This window comes from Ceratotherium simum, chromosome 4 (assembly GCF_057802395.1).
Source record: "Ceratotherium simum simum isolate JZ-2026a chromosome 4, ASM5780239v1, whole genome shotgun sequence".
NCBI classification, from domain to species: Eukaryota; Metazoa; Chordata; class Mammalia; order Perissodactyla; family Rhinocerotidae; genus Ceratotherium; species Ceratotherium simum.
In genome coordinates, this window is record NC_141903.1 from 11686710 (window position 1) to 11705994 (window position 19285).

At 43.0% G+C, this 19285-nt stretch overlaps 1 protein-coding gene across 2 annotated transcripts in view; it reads right to left on the reverse strand.

The window, feature by feature from the left end:
* TENM2 (teneurin transmembrane protein 2) overlaps positions 1–19285 on the reverse strand; it is a 573466-nt gene that overhangs the window by 36709 nt on the left and 517472 nt on the right. For both annotated transcript variants that reach the window (XM_087429448.1, XM_014786118.2), the window contains 5 exons: positions 14867–15099; positions 13524–13678; positions 11436–12310; positions 5101–5276; positions 3293–3528 (listed from right to left, as the gene is read on the reverse strand). In XM_087429448.1, coding sequence (XP_087285574.1) covers positions 3293–3528; positions 5101–5276; positions 11436–12310; positions 13524–13678; positions 14867–15099 — 1675 coding nt within the window. The remainder of the gene's footprint in view (positions 1–3292; positions 3529–5100; positions 5277–11435; positions 12311–13523; positions 13679–14866; positions 15100–19285) is intronic.

The window sequence follows — 19285 nt, forward strand, 5'->3', positions numbered from 1 at the left end:
CTCAGGGTAAACGCCAGCTCCCTTCCACGTGCTGACCCTGGCCAACTTGCTCCTTTTCTGCTCCAGAGTCTAACATGTTCCCCTTCTCTCTGACAAACTGAGGTCAGGTTTTTTGAAATGCCATTCCCTTTTTTGACCTTCGTTTTTTCACAGGTGACTCTCTCTGTCTGATCACCCCTCCCTGTATCTTTGCCTGGGTCATTCCTACTGCTCTTCATAACTGATTCCAACTCTTCTGTGAAGCTCTTCCTGGTCTCTTGTCAACCTGCAGACCTGATCAGGGTGGCAGAGGCCCTGCTATGTGTTCCCCACATCTCCTTTCTTTTTCGTCATCTTAGGCACTCAGAAAGACATTTCCTAGGGTTCCTTGCCATTAATGTTGAAGTCACCCGACCACGTTCTCACCAGGGTTGTGGAAGTGACACATGTTATGCTCAGGCCTGCTCATCAAGGCCCCTTCCCTAGCAACCTTGGAGGCCACGTGCTTAAAATGGCAGGATCATAAGATAGAGCAACTGCGGTGAGTCCTCCCTAAGAAGAGCTGCCTGACTCCTTTGGAGCGTGGAATCTTGAGCCCCTGAGATTTCAGGGCTTATTTGCTATCCGGCCACAACCTGTCTTCTCCTGACTGAAACAATGAAGTATCCCTTTCCTTGTGATATTGGCCTCTATTGTAGCTTACATCATCTTCTCCACTAGATGGTAAGCTCCTTGATTGCAAAGATTTAGTTTTCTTTCTCTCTCTATAGCTTATTCACTCCATAATGCTTGACAGCTAGTTGGCACTTAGTAAACATCTTTTTTTAAAATTTGAAATATCAGTTTAATTTGAAGCCCAAATACAGAAGAGAGTTAAACCAAAGAGAAAATAAAACTAGACATACACAGGAAAACAAACAATTGTAGTTGCAAAATGCAATGTTCCCTTCAGAGTCCATTCTACTAAACATCTTTTGAAGGAATGAAAGCTGTCAGGCCCCCATTTGGCAATGGAGTTGAAACGGAGTGAAAAGAAACATCAGGACTGGAGGGAAGGAGAGAAGAGCCTGCTCGCTCATTGGCCAAGACAGCCTGCTTGCCTTGTGGGACCCAACAGATATCTTTGGTTTAGGGGCTGCAAACTTCCCTGCCAAGTGCTCATGAAGCATCTGATGAAAAGGACACCCCAGTTCTCTTAATCTACCTCACACTCCACCTTTCCTTACACCTTCTTCCAACTGCTCCCCTGCAATTTCCACGAGTTTCTTTTATTTCATTCACTAAACAATTTATGAATTGAATTAAAATAAATGAGATGCAAATAAATTCCAGGCTTTCTCCCTCATTTTCAAATTACATTTTCAGTCCACTCAACCTGTTATAATCTCATAGTGATTTTCATTTAAGAGAGCTAAATGGATATGTGATTATTGTTATAGGAACTAACACCAGACAATTAAATGTTGAGGTGTTGATAGATAAAGCTGTGTTTTGATTTGCATAAACACGATGCCAGCAAATCTAACCCTGGCAGAAATTCAGTTGTAAGACTTGCGTGCCTAACTTCTGCTAATTACCACAAGTACCATTATTAAGATTTTTAATATTCAGAGTTGGGATTATAGCCATTTTATTTTAGGGCCACACTTATCTTTATTTTGAAAACTTCGTCAAAATGCGTAACTGATTTATCAGAGAAAAGGTGTGATTACTACTTATAATCAACTTCTACAGTGCAGCATATCAAAAATCAATTACACAGCCCTGAAATCCAGTCATTAAGGATTTAGCTACTAATCTTATTGCATTTTTGTCTTTAGGAAGATACTGCAGCTTGCAACTTTGCAGATACCAGCAGAGGAAGGAAAACATGGGAGACTGCTGATAACCTAATGTGGAGAATTAAAGTCCAATTAGACAAAGGCAGAATCTTAATATGGAGTGGTCTGGCTCTGCAGGGAGGTGACCTGGGCTGGCGGGGTTTCAATCCAATAACATAGCAAAAGTTATGACCCCAGTTTTGTTGATGCAGAGCTTTCTGCTCTCAGGGATTACAACGCATTTGTTGAACTCTGCCCTTTCCCTTGTTTACCGTCTTCCTAGTGCTTATCTCAATCTGCAATTATTTTAGTTATTTATTAGTTTACTTACTACCTGCCCCTCTTGCTGCTTTCGCCCCACCCCTGAATGTAAACTTCAGGAGGGTAGGGCTTTTGCTTGGTGTGCCATGTATCTCCACCGCATAGAGCAGTGCCTCGTTCACAGTAGGTGTTCACAACATTTGAGCTGAACTTGAGGAAGTCTGGGATCCCTAGGACTCACCCCTGGGGAACGGGTTAGCACGATGCTAAGAATCTTAGTGCCAGAAAAGTGACTAGCGCAGGACCCAGATTCTCTGGATGACTGTGGATCTAAACAGGAAGCTGTGTGGCCTGGTGGTTAAGAATCCTGGCTAGTGAGCCAGAGAGAAAGATGGAACAGGGGCTGAGTCCTGGCTTTGCCATTTTCTAGCTATTGGGCTGGTTATTTGGCTTCCCAGCCTGTGTTTCTTCATCTGAAAAACGGAGATAATAACAACTACCCCCACGGGGCTGTTGAAAATAAGATAATACAAGTAAAGCATTTAACATAGTGCTTATATCATAAAAGTCCTCAATAAAAGTTTTATATTAGTTTTTAAACGAAGTAACTTGTGGGTAAGTTGCTGAGTCTGGGTAAGTTGCCGAGTCTGGGGAAGCTATGGTTGGTTAAACCTTCCTACTGTGGTTTGCTTGTTACTTCCTCTTGGGAAGCCTTCCCTGATCCGCTCAGGCTGGGTGATATCGCCTCCTCTGGAATCCCATCAGACCTGGATGTTCCTCCATCTTCTCACTTAACCCATCAGATTACCCTGTGTCTGTATATTCTACCAGATCGTTAGCAATCCTTGAGTATAGAGAACACATTTAACAATTTTCATTCTTCCAATATTTAGCAAATTACCCAGCACATGGTAGGCACTGGCACCAATTCATTTGTTGCATTGGCCAAACAGAGAAAGTTGAGGGAGAAGATGGCAAGAGTGAAAAGACCAAAGCTATCTCTAACTACAGCATAAGGTAAATCCCCACCTTTTCTAGTCCTAGGAAGTGGGGAACGTTTTTCCCAAGGTATGAGTCCCAAAGGGATATAGCTCTATCTTCCAAGGGAAAGACTTATCTTTTCCAAAAGAAAGGAGTAATGGAGGCTTGAAAGGTGGGGACTTTCCTCAGCCATTGAGGAAACGGTGTGTCCCCTACCACTTTGTGATGACAAGTTGGGTAAAACCACTTACCCGGAGCTTCCGGCCAAAGATGGTGACTTTGCCTTTAATCTGTTCCTTTCTTAGGCGCCACTCAATGGAATTTAGGCCATTCTCCATGGGCAAGGAGATGTTGCAGCGCCCAATGGTGGGGGTGATGGTGCCTGCCAGGACGTGGGGCTCACTGTGGAAGCTGACACCCATTCCATTGGCATACATCACCCTCAGAGTACCGTTATTACAGAGCTGGTAGCTGTTCCGCACTTGATCTGGAGAAACGTAAGTGGGGGTGGGGATAGGGAAATAAATTATCCACTCTGTTAGTCATAAGAGAACAGAACCTCTATTTTTATAGGTTTCCATGGTACTTTGCAGCTGTCAGTCTAAGGCTGCCTTCAATTAGCACACATACAATGTTAAGGTGAGTAGCAGAGATGCTACTGATCCGTGGAAAGAAAAACATTAATAATATGTGGCACTCCAGAAATAATTATGCCGTGATATTTTTCTTTTACTCACTGAAGACTATTAATAGCACATTTAAAGATGTCGATTGCCTACACAATTTGTGTCAATCAAATTCCTGATCTTTAACATACATATTTTAGCTTAAATGGAAAAAAAATAAATGAAAACTACTTAAATTTTTTTTCCTTTTGCCTACCATCTAATCTGAGGTTGATGGTCTTGCCACAGATCAGATCCACTACAAATCAAGTTTAGGATTCTTCAGGAAAATCAAGAGAAAAAGCAACCTTCCTGCTCCTTATGCTTTTACTGCTGACTCCACCATGATGCCACCTCCACTCAAGAGAACTCTGAAGAGACTCAAATAGCATGAGGTAGACTGAGCCAGTGGGTGCTGATAATGTGCATTTATCTCTCCAAATGGAATCTACACCAGTCAATCAGACTTCTGACCTTTTCCTTTATCGAAAAGTTCCAGGAAGGAAATGTGAGTCAGAGACAGATATGTTGCTTCCTGATTATCTAGGCAAAGGAGTCGGGCTGGGCTGGCCTCTGAGATTCTGGCTTTTGGGGTAGTGAGCAAGTGTGTATCTGTCACTCTTGCAACTGCAGCCATCATCATGCAGAAGGACAGAATCTACATCATTAATCATTTGGCGGAGCAGCAATAGAGTCATTAAAACAGGTTCTGTCATGGGATAATAGTCCAGAAATGTCACCATTTATCTACTGAGAGGACACTTTTATCCTCTGACAATGGGCTAGCCCACTGACATTATATCTTAATTAAATTAATCTGCACAATTCCTTTTCTTGCCAGCCCTTGTGCCTGTCCTGGACTATACGTCATGTCGAACAGCAACAGTAACCATGGGGTGGTCAGAAACCTTTGAGATCCCAGTCTTGGCAAGAGATTCCTAAAGGGCTCTGATTCCATGGCAACCAACTCCACAAAGAAATGCTTGGAAAAGATAATCAGAATGGGACCAAAAAAAAAAAAGAAGAAGGTGGGCCCAAGAGAATAAACAGCCTTTGAGAAGGTAACTATGTGGGTTGGGTTCGTGGTGAGTGCTGGTGATGGAAGAGTAGGAGATGGGGAGAGAGCACGTGGGGATGACAACTGATATTTTCAGATAAGTACATAGACATTTCCAAATATCTAGACATTTGGTCTGGCATAGATGACATTCTCCTGAATCTGATTAGGACATTGTGTACAAGATTGACCTCTTGCAGCGTCTGTTTGCTGTGGATATTTGACTAAAACAGCAAGCTGAGGGGTGCTTTAGGCCTCTGGAAGTCCTCCCAGGCTAGGTAACTCATACCTCTGAGCTTGGCTGGGGTCTGAGTCTGGGGGTGAGTTTGGGGCTTACCTTGTACCACTGTATAGGAGGCCTCCACCGAAGACAAGTTGGTAATGACAGTGACGTCATCATCACGGTTGGAATTCTCAATGTCAATGGTGATGGATTTCTCCATTTCCCGGTGTAGACTGGTCACCACCCCCGTGGGGCGTGTCACATTGGTCAGACGGCCCTCATGGTCATAGCTGGAGCACAGACATACTGGTTGGAAGCACAGTCACTGGAGTTGAAGGCCTTCCCAACACTCAGAACCACACAAGGGACAGACTCATGGGGCCAGAGAAAGAGATATTGCAAGGTAGGGTGGCTAGGTGGTGCATCACACTGAGGCCCCTTTTCACAATCATCAAAACCCCAACCTGTCCTGAGAAACAGTGGTGATGCTTTCTCTTCCACCAGTATACCTAACTTCAGCTCAGTGAAAACATTTCATGTGGTCTCAGGCAGGGTGTACTTAATGATGCTTTCCAAAGTTAGAACAGCGACTTGTAGGCATCTTTTGCTGTTTAATTTATATGTTCCACAAAGCCATCAAATTAATATTCCTAAATATTATCAGTTTCATCATGTCACTTCTCTGCTGAACTAACCATACTCATTCCTCACTGGTGGCTCAATCAAATCAAAAGCTGGCATTTGAGACCATCCATGCCCTTGGTATTCCACCAGGTACAATGTCATCCCACTTGTCACCTCATAGATCTCTGGATAGTCAGCCTGGGCCAAATGACACCTCCATGTCTTGGCTCAAGCATAGCAGGCCTGGCTGCCTGTAGCCTTTTCTCCGGTCCTATAGCTGCAAACCAACCATAGCTCAGCTCCCCAAGCAGCCTTCTTAGACAGTTTTCCCAATGACTCACTTGACCTCAGCACCCCAGTCTAGGTAGACCAGTGATCAAGCTCTGCTGCCAGAACGTTGCCTGAAGTTGGGCCCTCCTTCTTTATGTATTTGTGTCATCTTTACTCTTCACGTATGGAGTTTTGTTTCCACCTTCTTTAGCAAGAAGTCTTGCTGTTCCACTCGGTAGAGCATTTCTCTACCCTGGAAGATACATTGTATTCTGAAAGCCTAGGCCCTCCTTATGCCCTAGGAAAGGGAAACAGACTCTTTCCAAGGTCTGAGGCCTTTGAGCTCTCCCAGATGAGATCTGTTACTGGGGGAAGAAGCTGGAGCAACGAAGGCTTGGAGGGTTAAAAAGAAGGAAAACTGCTCATCCTCTGGTTGTGATTCCCTGTGTGCTGGGGACAGGGACAAAGCTGGCAGGTTCTGAGTGATGGAGACTGGAGTTTGTACAGTATGTGGTACCCCTACAGGCTCTTAAGAAGGATCCTCGTGGGGAGGGCCTGTGAAGAGAACCACTGTGGCCTGTTGGACTTTATCACTTAGTGCGTAGGACTACAAAAATCAAATATGGAGGGTGCTTGGTAAATGTTTTTGGAAATAGAGGAATGTAGACTTGGCTCAGACTTTCAGTGATCTGAGAAATTTTGCTTCTGGGTTGAACTGGAAAGCGTGAAGCTCTGTGGATGTTTGAAGGCTGACAGCAGAACCACATTAAGCTGGATGGCCAGTTGGGTAAAGGTGGGGAGAGGAGGGGAGAACTGTGAGCAGGGAACCTAGTGAGATTGGGGGCCCAGCCTTTGGTTCTACAGCCATCACAGGAATGGGACACAGGTCCTCCAAGGTAAAGGGGCTCCCTTGTGCTTTTTTATCTATTAAAGAATCTGCCTCTCAGACAGGGATACAAAGATGTTATTTATATTAGTGACAAATAGAACAACCTAAATGTTCTTTGATCGAAGATTTATTAAGTAAAGGATTGATCTATCCATAGAGTAGAAGCCTATGAAGCCATCAAAATTGATGACATGGATTTCTATTTAATGGTATGAAAAAAATGTATATATTGTTGAGTGGAAAGAGTAGAATACAAAATATATTCCCCTGATAGTGTACTTGTGGGAGAGGAGAGGGAAAAAAATGAATATATATGGAAGAAATTCTCTGAAAATATAAACATCTCAATGTTAGTGGTGGTTTTTCTGTGTGTTTTTATATGTTCCCATGTTTTAGTAATTACTTGTAACCAACATTTCTTACTTTCATGTTTTATAGCCAGAAACAAAACATATTTAAAAATAAAACAGAACTAACAAAGCCCAAAGATCAGAGTGGAAATAAATGAAATAGAGACTAAAAAGACAATAGAAAAGATCAATGAAACTAAGAGCTGGTTCTTTGAAAAGATAAACAAAATTGACAAACCTTTTCTTAGACTAACCAGGAGAAAAAGAGAGAGGACTCAAATAAAATGAGAAATGAAAGAGAAGACATTACAACTGAAACCACAGAAATACAAAGGGTCATAAGACTATTATGAACAATTATACACCAACAAATTGGACAACCTAGAATAGATAAATTCCTAGAAACATGAAGAAATAGAAAATCTGGACACTCTGAATACTAGTAAGGAGATTGAGTCAGTAATTAAAAACCTTCCAACAAACAAAAGTCCATGACCAGACAATTTCATTGGTAAATTCCACAAAACATTCAAAGAAGAATTAATACCAATTCTTCTCAAAGTCTTCCATAAAATAGAAGAGGAGGGAACTCTTCCAAAGTCATTTTATGAGGATGGCATTACCCTGATACAAAAACCAGACAAACGCTGCAATTTCGAAAAGAGAATTACAGGCCTATATCCCTAATGAACTTAAATGCAAAAATCCTCAACAAAATCTTAGCAAAGTGAATACAACAATACATTAAAAGGATCATATACCTTGATCAAGTGGGATTTTTTTTTCCAGGGATGTAAGGATGGTTCAACATCTGCAAATCCTAAAAAGGATTCCTTCCAAAAAAGATGGTGGTTTTTTGTTTTGTGGTACCTTTTGCACATGGTGAGCAACTTGGCCCCAGCAGGAAGTGAAGTTTATGTCTGATATTCAAATAGCCAAATTGATGATTGATTAATTCATTGATTGATTAATCAGTGTGATACACCATAGTAACAAAATGAAGGCTAAAAACCATATGATCATCTCAATAGATGCATAAAAAGCATTTGACAAAATTCAACATCTATTTGTAATAAAAACTCTCAATAAAGTTTATATATGACAAACCCACAGCTAACATCATACTCAACAGTGAGTATGATGAAAACTTTTCCTCTAAGATCAAGACAAGGATGCCCACTCTTGCCACCTTCATACAACATAGTATTGAAAGTCCTAGCCAGAGCAATTAGGCAAGAAGAAGAAATAAAAGGCATCCAAATCAGAAAGAAAGTAAATCTGTCACTATTCGCAAATGACATGATATTATACATAAAAAACCCTAACTTCACCAAAAAACTGTTAGTAAAGTTACAGGATACAAAATCAATATACAAAAACCTGTTGTAATTCTATACACTAATAACTATCAGAAAGAGAAATTAAGAAAACAGTTCCAAAAAGAATAAAATACCTAGGAATAAATTTAACCAAGGAAGTGAAAGACCTGTACACTGAAAACTATAAGACATTGATGAAAAATTGTGGAAGACACAAATAAACGGAAGGAAGATAAAGGCAAAATGAAGTATTAAGTAAATTCTGCTTTTCCAAAATAAATCTCCATCTATTTGACTCATGTATCCACTATGCAGTTGTTTGTCTGGAACCTGAGGAGTGGGACAGAGACAGAGGCATGTTTAATTATTCCCCTCAATCCCGTTAGCATCCACCCTTTGTTGAACTTCTATATGCCAGGTGCTTTGCTAATTGCTAAAAATATATTATCCCAGTGAATTATCACAGCACCCCTATGTGATTTGCATTATTATCCCCACTTGACAAATATGGACATTGAGGCTCTACTTAACAGAGAGGTTAAGTAACTTGTCCCAAGTCATTCAGTAAGTATGTGACATTCATACTCCTGTCATCCTGACTCCAAGATCCAGGAGCTTTCTGGTATACCATCCTGTCTTTTTGGGGAAACCTGTGTTCCCTCAGAGATATATCTGGATCAGGCTATGTCTTCTTCCAGGACCCAATGGCCTACATCTGGGGAAATTTTAATTCCAAGGCTAGGGCTTCCTGGAACTTTTTGGAACTGGCTGACCATAAAATAGGGCCAGTACAACTCAGTAGTGTTATTTTTCCCCACCTTTTTTTCCTGTTCCCAGAGTCACTGATGGATTTGTCTTATTGGGTTGTACCTTCCCCCAAATTTTGGGATAGTTCCCATTTGGAATCTGAAGGTGAGAGGTCCAAATGTTTCTCACAGCCCTGCTTCAGGACACTGGCATATAACACAAAGAATGCTAGACTTGGAGATCTGGATTTAAGTCTTGCTTCACTGCTGACTCTCTGTGTGGCCTTGGGGGAGTTGCTTCCCTTCTCTGAGCCTCAATTTCTTTATCCGTAAAATGAGGATAAGCAAACCTGTACTCAAAGGGTCATTATGACCTCTGAGCAGATGAAATGCTTCTCTACCTATAAAGTACTATGCAGAGGGAAGGTACTGTTACTCTTCCCACCTAGGGGAGGATTTGCACCCGGCCTCAGGTAACGGGAAGGAAAGAGAAGAATCCCCCTAAGGAAACTCTCATTGAAGGACAGACTGTTTTCTAATAGCCTCAAGGCCTCTGCGTGGTTTAACTCCTTTCTCAAGTTTTGGCTAAAGGTATGCAGCCCCAACAGGAAGTGAAGTTTATGTCTGATATTCAGATGGCCAAATTGCTGACCATGTGCAAAAGGTACCACAAAACGAAAAGAACTCACTATCTTTTTAGGAGGAAAAAGAAAACCTTATGCATTTGAACCCCTACAATAGAGAATTTGTGATAATTGGATTTACTCACATTATGGAAAAAAAGCTGCTCTTCAAAGCAAGAGAGAAAAATATGCAGTTTCCATGTAACTTCTGAACCTTTTTTTTTAAATTTATGAATCATGCCCATATTTTCATTAAACTAGTGGCCACTCCTGGAAAATATTCTCTGAGTTAGAGCTCATGTCTGAGCATGAACTTCTTTACTACAGTCTCTAAGTCAGGCCTAATTCAGATTGGCCTCCTGAGAATGACATTGTTTTTTTCTGTCAGGTGAGACAACAAATTATCTCTGAAATGCATTGGGTCTTTAGGCGGAACTGCTAGAAAGGAAGACGAAAATCTAGGAGGTGTTTGGGTTAAAGTATTACCTCTAATCTAATTTAGTCTGCTAGCTAAAGACGGCACTCGGATGTGCCTTCAGGGACAGAGTCACTGGCTGGTCAAGTTTGATCAGGTCCCAGTGCCCTGAAAGATGTTAGGATGCTTCAGAAGTCTGAGAAACACAGCTTTGCCCAAGGAAGGAAGACGGAGCAAGGGAAAGCAGCTCTCCAATGCAGTACATTTCCAGCAGGTGGCAACAGCTCCCTTTACATTCTCCCAAACCCATTGAACTATAAACAGGAAGTGAACATTCCTGGATTTGGGAGTGATCAACAATGAGGTCTTCTCTTGTCCCCCTTTCCCTCTGTGACAACCACTCCCTAACTTACTAAATTCTGAGCTAGCAGCAACACCTAGACAGAAAGGAAGCAAGGACTCCAAATACACAGGGGTTAACCAGATCCTTCACCATCAAGGAGAGCCAGATATTTGTAAATTCCATCCCAGTCTCAGCTAGCAATTGGAGGAATCATGCCTTAGCAATTTCCTCCAACCACATCCCACTGGGTAATACCAGCAACAGCAGGCAATTTGACCAAGAGCTGCCTGCGGGAGCAAGGGAAAACAGCTTTTTGGTAAAACGGATGGTGGGACTATTAAGTATGAGATAATTGTTAGGGGAAATATGACCAGCTTGGGCATATTTTAATATACCCAGCACTTTATCTGTATTGATCTGCTTCTGCTAAAGAGGAAATTCAGAGTTTATCTAACTGTCTGTGCAGTCAAGTGTGTTGCTGTACCTATTGGCAAATTAAAGGAACCCCACCAGGATCTTGCCTTTTAGGTTCTAATTTCCGCAACCATGGCAAACATGAATGATCAGCAAAGTTAATCAACACTTGATCTCCCAGGTGCTGTGCGTGCCCAATATCCTGAAATTGGAATAGCAAGCAGGCAACAGGAATTCCCAACTCTTGTAGGGAGGACGTTCAAAATCGGAGACCCAATAGTGTAAATTGTTTAGGGGTCAGGGAGGGGGGACATGAATATCTTGGGGCCACAAGTAAACATTAAAGTTAAGAAGACAACATGAGTAAACAATTCTACAAGCTACATGGACAGCCAATTCTGATGCCAGCTAGGGTAGCATAAGTGCTCTTGGGAAATACTTTGCAAACCTACTTACTCATAGAAAGTTGTCCATCCTGTTTCATCACTCTTGGTGGCTAGGAGGCCAGTGTTCCCATCATAGGTCATGAGGCCAAGCTCCAGGTTCTGTGTGGACACGACTTTGAGACCTCCATTGGTACCCACTGTGAGGGTGATTATCTGGTTGTCGGGCATGAGCAGGTGGCGGGGCATGCCACTGCTGTCCCGACGGATCTTCAGGGAATTTCCATTATTGTCAATCAATTCAGTGACATCGTTGTCAGTGCCGTATGTGAAATTGTACAAGTACTCCCCTGTCACCAGGCTTACAGTGTACTGGTGGATGCCATCGGCGTTGAAGACATACAATTCCTGTTCTCCGGGGGATGCAGCCTCATACTGGTTGAAAGCATTAAGAATGGGCTTGTTCTTGCTGACTGCCCTGATCCGAATATTTCCAAGGTCTGCGATGTAGATGGTACCATCTGGAGCTACCGCTAAGGATGATGGGGAATTCAAGATGGCATCAGTCGCATAGGCATCATCTCCCGAGTAGCAGTTGCAATTGACATCGTTTTTGCAGTCGCAGTCTGAGGCTGCCCCAGCTAAAAGGCAGATCTCCCCATTGGTTGTTACCTGGCGTAGACGGTTAATCTTCTTCTCATCCGTTTCAGTGATATAGAGGACCCCAGTGTGAGAAATGGCAATGGCACTGGCTGACTCCAGAGCAGAGTGAATGGCTAGTTTGCTAAGCGAGTAGTCAATGCCAGGAACCTGGCAGTGCATGGGGCGTCCCGCAATGATGCTGACTTGGTGGTTCTCAGTGATGCGAAGGATGACATTATTCTCTAGAACATACAGGGAGTTGTCCATGGGGTTGACAGCAAGGTCTGTTGGCCACTCCAGGCGAACCTGTGGATGACATGGCATCAGGTTAAAGAACAACCTCTAACATGCCCAACATTTAACTGTGTAGGGCACTTATATGGGTTTTATGCAGCTGGGGTAAAAAGACAGTTTTTTACTAAAACACTGTATGAGGAGTGCCCATCATCGAACCACTTGCCCATGTTAAGTGTGCATGATGGAGAAGAAGACTATGTAACAAACATCTCCTACTGTATCATCTGCTGTGGCTAGAGTAGGTCACCAGCTGTACGCATGATATTCTTCTCAGCCCCAGATGATTGGACCAGGGTCAGAGTCGTCATATATGGTTGTACAGGTAGTCCACTGCACAAGAAGCTCATGTAATCCAGCCTATTCTGCTCACCATGCCATGGGCCTGAGGAGGCTACATTCATTTAGAGGAGGTACCATTACCTAATTTACAAAAAGGAGCCATCCAGTTTGGAAGGTGGCCCTGACCCAAGGGCAGCCAATGCACAGGCTGGCCAGTGAACTACAACTTCAGTGTTTGCTTGAAAAAATGAACTGGACCAAACGCAGTCCTTCTCTGCAGAATTTGAAATGAAAATCTCAGTAGCAAGTTGTCAGTTTGTTCTGAAATTTGAACTAAAACTAATGAGATTGACCAAGGGTTGAAAAGGGCGTTATAGGAAGGGTGAATATATATTCCAGGTTGTTTGAGAATCCATATGATCAAGTCCAGTTTCTCCTGCTGTACATTTGAGCAAGCCTCTGTTCTCTGCCACCGTAAGAGCCCGGACTAAAGGACTATCACTTGGGGGAATGTCATGGAGGGCTCTGCTCTAGTTACTACTGCACAAAGTAAAGGTTTATATAGTGAAGATGCAGTCATTTAAGATTAACAGGGAAGTTCTGATTGACATATAACACTGTACAGTACATTCTCAAACCTGCAATAATGATGGAGAAGAGAGGTAATTACACAGTAACTCCTACCCTATAATCTGCCACGGCTGGAGTGCGTCACCAGCCCCACTTTTCTGAGCAGAATTCTCGCCCCGCCCCCATTCCTATCTGACATTTCCCAGCCCATCTTGCTGTCTAGTTCATCTCAAGCCTTCTGCAAACAAAGCTGTGATTTGTATCTATATCTTCTCCTCCCACTCCACTTCCAACCCAAACAGGCTGCAGGTGAGAACTTCAGGCCAAGAACCAGGTGTGGCTTAGTGATGAGAAATAAGAGAGAGAGTCCCACCTGGGCCACGTCCATGCTGGAGTCACAGCTCAGTGGCCGGACGGCAGTGAGGTCATTGGAGCCCAGCAAGGTGGAGATGATTCCATTCTGGTCAACCTTCCGGATCATGGTGGCGTCGACAAAGTACATGAGCCCATTCTTGTCTACTGCAATACCTGAGCAAGACAAACAGTGGGAGTGTGTCTCCTGGCAAGGAGCAGGGCTGGTGGGGTGGAGGTGGGGATGCCCTACTGGGCATTATCTTCTCGGACCAGGGACCTTACTGGGTGGATTAGCACACTCAGAGCAGTGGTTCTCAACCTTTTAAGGTGACACCCTTTCTCATGAGCACTGTGCTGTGATCTGCATAATTCCTGGGCTGTGTCACTACCCAACTGAAGAAAGAACCTTGGGCTGCAAATGAACCAAGGCTGCAAGTGAATGAATGGGGAAATAACTTTACATCAGCTATCTTTAGAAAAGAAGTTATCTCCCAAGTTCATTGCTTGAAAAATTATTGGTACTAAATTACTTGAATACCCTTCACAACTGACTGCAACGATGAAGTTGAGAAACAATGATTCTTGCACTCACAAACTCCCAATTCAAAATGTATCCTCCAGGAAGCATTCCCAATTAAGCCTGGGGGATGTCAATGCCCTGGGGGAACTCGGGTCCCAGCACTCCCCTGGTACAATGAAGACAGTGGCTTCTGTTTCTTTTGTATCTTAACCCCACTGCCCAAGCCCAAGGCTCCTCATCCTTAATCCATGCTGCCGGCTGCTTTCATGGTAGCTAAAAATGCTAACAGGCATTGGACCCTCAAATGATTGGTTCTTAACCTTATGTATCTTGAGTCATTTTCAAACAGAGATCCATAGGGTCCAAGAACCCCTCCCCCACAATCCCAGACCTTTGGAAATTAGACCCATTCCTAATTGCTACCCGTTTACTGGGCATTTACAAAATGTCAGGCACTGTGCTTTAGCGTTATACCCACTATTGTCCAACAAAAACGTCGGGGAGTGGTCAGAGGCCCCCCCACGGGGCTCTGTTCTGTCTCCACCCACACAGCTGGCACTCCAGCTCCTGGAGCTCACATTTCCTTCTGACGCGCTCTGACTGGCAGCAGTCAGAAATCTCCAGGAGCGATCCATCCCACTTTCCATTTGTGGCATATGTGGGTGATGAAGTTTACTTCAAATAAATAAGTTTTTTTTTAAACACCCACACACCAAAGCAACCTATCAGAGTTAAATTATTCTAGGGAAAGCTGTGTTTGGGACTGCTGGGCCTTGTTCAGTTCCAGTAAGAAAGCCAAGCTTGTGGCAAGCTCCAGCTGGGGCAGAGGTTGCAGCCTTTACCTCGAGGGCTCATCAGGGTTGCGTCCACAGCCTTCCCTCCGTCCCCGCAGCGGGCTTCATCAAAGGGCAAGCATTGCTCTCCAGTCCCTGCCACAACTTCTGAATTCCCAGCCAGGTCTTTAGCTCCGCTCAGAGACTTGACGCGGTAGATTCGCCGACTGTTGGTGTCAGACACGTAGAGAGAGCCGGACACGGGGTCCACTGCCAAATAGTACTTGTGTGCCGGGTTGTTGCTTTAGTAGAAGAAGCACAGAGAGGAATGAGAAGGGGGCTATGCAGCTGGCCTACTGGATCAAGGAGATGACAAAAATCCTAGCAAGACTCTTACCATCTCTAGTGTCTTTCCACTTTAGTGAACTGGAAAGAATCTAACATAATAACTTAGTGTGCTAACATATCAGGGCTCTTAGCTACTTCTAATTGGATTTAAGCTCCTCATGCTGCATAGAATTCATTGTTTCCCATGATGCTAAAATACCATTACTTCACATATCCGGTGCAAAAGATCGCACTCTGATCCTGCTTTTACGTTTGTGTTGTATGTGTTAGCACCTTTATTTCCCCCTGTGGCTTTAATATGTTCTCAAGTGGGATTGAGGAACACTTCCATGTGACAATGTTCTCTTTCCAATCTGTGTTTCCTCAATGTCTCCAAGGGACTAGATCATTAATACTGAGCCAACCTGGAGTTTTCCTAACTCGGTAACGGGAGGCTCGCCAGTTCTCAGCCTTGGATCTTCTCTACTGTTGCTCATGTGGATATGAATAAAGTTGGCATTTCATGAGAAGAAATGTGATGTCTTGCTGATATCACATCCAGAATCTGAATTACTGAGAGAGGAGATACAGTTTTCAAATCTTGGGTAATAGTGAGGTCACAGGTGTGGACCAAGATCTGCCAGGGCCTTAAGCCACAGTAGGAGATAAATATCTGAGTGTGTGAGAAATGCATTAGGAAGGCATTAAGTCTCAGAGACCTGGACCTCTTTCTCTGCTGTGTGTCTAGCTGTCTTATGTGTTGCTAGCATAGGGTAAGATTTGTAGATGTGGTTCAGGACTGAGACACAGGGAACTCTCAACTCAACTCTGACCCAGCTGGTGACCTTAGGTAAGTCTTTTAGCTGTGTTGGGTCCTAGATTCCTTATCTGGGTAATGAAAAACTCAGATCATTGCTCACATCCCTTTTGGCTCAAAACCTATAGTTTCTTCCTTTTGCAGTGTCTGCCACTGGTTGGAGGTTGAGACCAGAATGGGTGCTCATGCTGTTCCCATCCCAGTTATTCAAATCACTGGCTCGAGCATGCAAGCAGCGAGTGCCTCTCTGCCCTAGCGTGGTAGATTAGGTTTTGGTGCCACATGCCTAAAATGAGCATGACCCTTTTTTATTTTTCAGTTATTTTTCAATTGTAGTTTGGAATTATGGGAAGAGGGGCTCAGAGAGGTGAAGGGATGGTGAGAGCGATGATAACGTTAGATGGATTTGTCCTGTACATGTTCGTTGGTAAATTACTAACTAAAACACCACCATCTGGGTTCTTCCCAGATTTAAGAAAAGAACTAGGAAGCTATTTTTAGGAACACTTTGTGAATCGAGGCCATCTTTAATTCCAGCTTCTCCTCAGGTTGCTATTAAGACACATAATTAAACTAGACGTCAAAGTCTTTCTAAAATTCCAGCCTAGATAACTAGTTTGAAAGAGTAGGCTACCTGGGTTCTTTTCCTTTGCTTCTCTTTTCTTCTTTTTTTGGCTATTAAGTCTTTAGAGAAAATCCGTATACGCAAAACAAATTAGGGTAGAAAGGGAAAAATTCATGCCACTTTTTAATTAGATGCTGTACTTTGTTACTGAATGAACAGTAGCTGGCATGATCAACAGAGGGATCAGGGCATTGCACATCTGTGCCTATATATGAGCAAGATAATTAATTCTGGACTTTCTAGGGAGCCTAATTCAAGGAGGTTTTTCAAAATCTCTGGCAGAAGAGCAGACACCTGAGGGTGTGGGGTCAGTTCTTGCTGCGGCCCATTCTTCCCCATGGCCTCATACTCATTCCAACCAAGATGCTTGCAGAGAAGCTCAGGTAGGTGGACAGCCATGCTTCCACATCTGTGGCTGTGGTGAAGGTCAAATGGGGTGTCTTTCCAGGGCATTGCTGCTGCTTTTTAAAAAATTTGGCCCAATGGGGTACCTATAACCAGCCAATTTGGGGGTACGTGAGAAAAAGGACACAGAAGATTCCTCCTATGCATGGCTTTTCCACTGACTTTGATGATCTTACATAACTTGACTCCACTCTGTCTCATTTAGACCTGACATCATGAAGAAGCCCCTTTCATGTTTCATTTCCAAGAATGAGAAGAAACACCTTCTCGAGTATTAAAATACATTGCTTTGTTTTTTTTCCTCTTCCAAATAAAAATAAGGTCACTTTTCTTCCATTTCAGTGTAACCAGGGGCAACCTGGAGTTTTCCTAACTTTGTAATGAGAAGCTCCCCAGAGCCACATGCACATATATGCATGTCATACAGTATATATGTGAATTGTAGCAGTACGGTTTTAAATGATATCTTGGGAGCAAATGAATAACAAAGGCTATTGAGACAAAAAGGACTTGGTCTACACCCTTCATATGACTTAAAAGTGATTTAACTCCATGAAAATTCCCAATGCATCTGACTGCTGGATTCATTCTGACCAGCAGATTGGCAATTAACTTTTTTTTTTTTTTCCCAAATGACCATATATTCCAGGGGAAAAAAATCATTAATGAGTTGAAAATGAGTTTTTGACCCGTTTCCAGTTCATTAAAGCTTTTGTGAACCCAGTCCAGCATTTACAAAAGCCAGAAGTTTGCCTCAACTGTTTAGCCCAATTATGGACCGCACGGAGTAGTCGGGATAAAAGTTCGCTGAGGGTTCATTATCTTGCACTTGCATCTCCCGGAAATTCTAATTACTGTCATCTTATTTGGTTGCTTTTTGACTGCATTTCATAATTGCTAAAGCTTATCGTATCCACAACACAATTAGCACATAAAAAAGTTACTATATTTGGTACATAAAAATATACAACATTACACAAGAAGCACAAAACAAAAACCAAACACAAGGAAGCAAACGAACCATATCAAATTATACGGGAAAGAGTTTTTCGTCTTACCTATGTTTAAACTCTTTATTTCTTTATAGAAAGAAAACAGAAGGAAAAAGAACAAACAGTTAGCTGAAGAATTGATGATAAAGCAAACATAACATTTTCGTTTCTGGTCTAAAGGGGCCCCCAAAAGGCAGTCTTTTTCTTTTTTTCCCTTCTGGCTGACAGCTCCCGGCTCAATTACTTGGGAAGCACCCCTGATTTTGGACTCCTCCCAGCCACTGGAAAATCTAGACAAGAATGCTTGAATTCTCTGACCAGCAATGTGGCTGTCACATGACACAGGTAGCAACAGGTCTTCTGGCTAATGAAGGGATGGCAAATAGGTTACCTCTTGAGTCCTAACACTAGTTGATTGGTAATGGCTGTTGGGCAACCGAGAGGAGAAGGATTTTGAAGCCAAATGCAAGCTCATCTCTAAAGAGTGCTGTGACTCATTTTTAATGTCTGCCCTGGGTGTGGGAGCCTGATGACACCTGTGCCACCTATTAGCCATTGGTGCATTACAGGGTAGAGACAGCACCACTCAAGGGAGAGCCCCTGCCCACACCCGATGGCAGGCTGCCAAATGCTCTGTTGAACCCCGAGAATCTGAACCATTTCGTACTCCTGCTCCATGCCACCTTCCTTCTCCCATCTCACTTGCATGTGTGGGAGCCCAAGTCTGCATTCTTTCTTGCAGATAACACCTATAAATGAAATTCCTAGGTAAAAACATCCTCTTGTAATTGGAGCCAAAGACTCCAGTTACCGTTCCTTTTTGGAAAGTCATACAAGTTTTGCTGTTTTTTTAAGAACAAAAATACACGTCAATTGCAAGAGGAAAGTGGCTGAAAGTTAACAACATTAGGGAGAAGAGGTGGATGCAATGGCCTCAAGTAAAAAGAACAGCTCTGGATTTCTGAGGCTTCTAGGTCAAGGTGGAAGGAGCCCCTGACCCCTCTTTCCCTTCTGGCTGAAGGAGGAGACTACAGAGAAGGGACAAAGAGGGTTAATGTCCTGATTCCTGCTTGGATGCAGCTCTGGCCTCTGCCGGGGGCCATCATTAGTGATGGGTTTGTACAGGGATTACATTTTTATATTTTATTCCAGTGTGTTAGTTTTTGCAAAAAAAAAAAAAAAGTTAATTAAATGATGCTGATAACTCCTGAGCTCTGACTGACATAGCGCAATTTAAGATTCATTCTGCAAAGCCTGGTGTGTCAGGGTGGCAGCCGGGAATTCTCGCGTCTATTTTATATTGCTTAATGAAAGTGAAATGT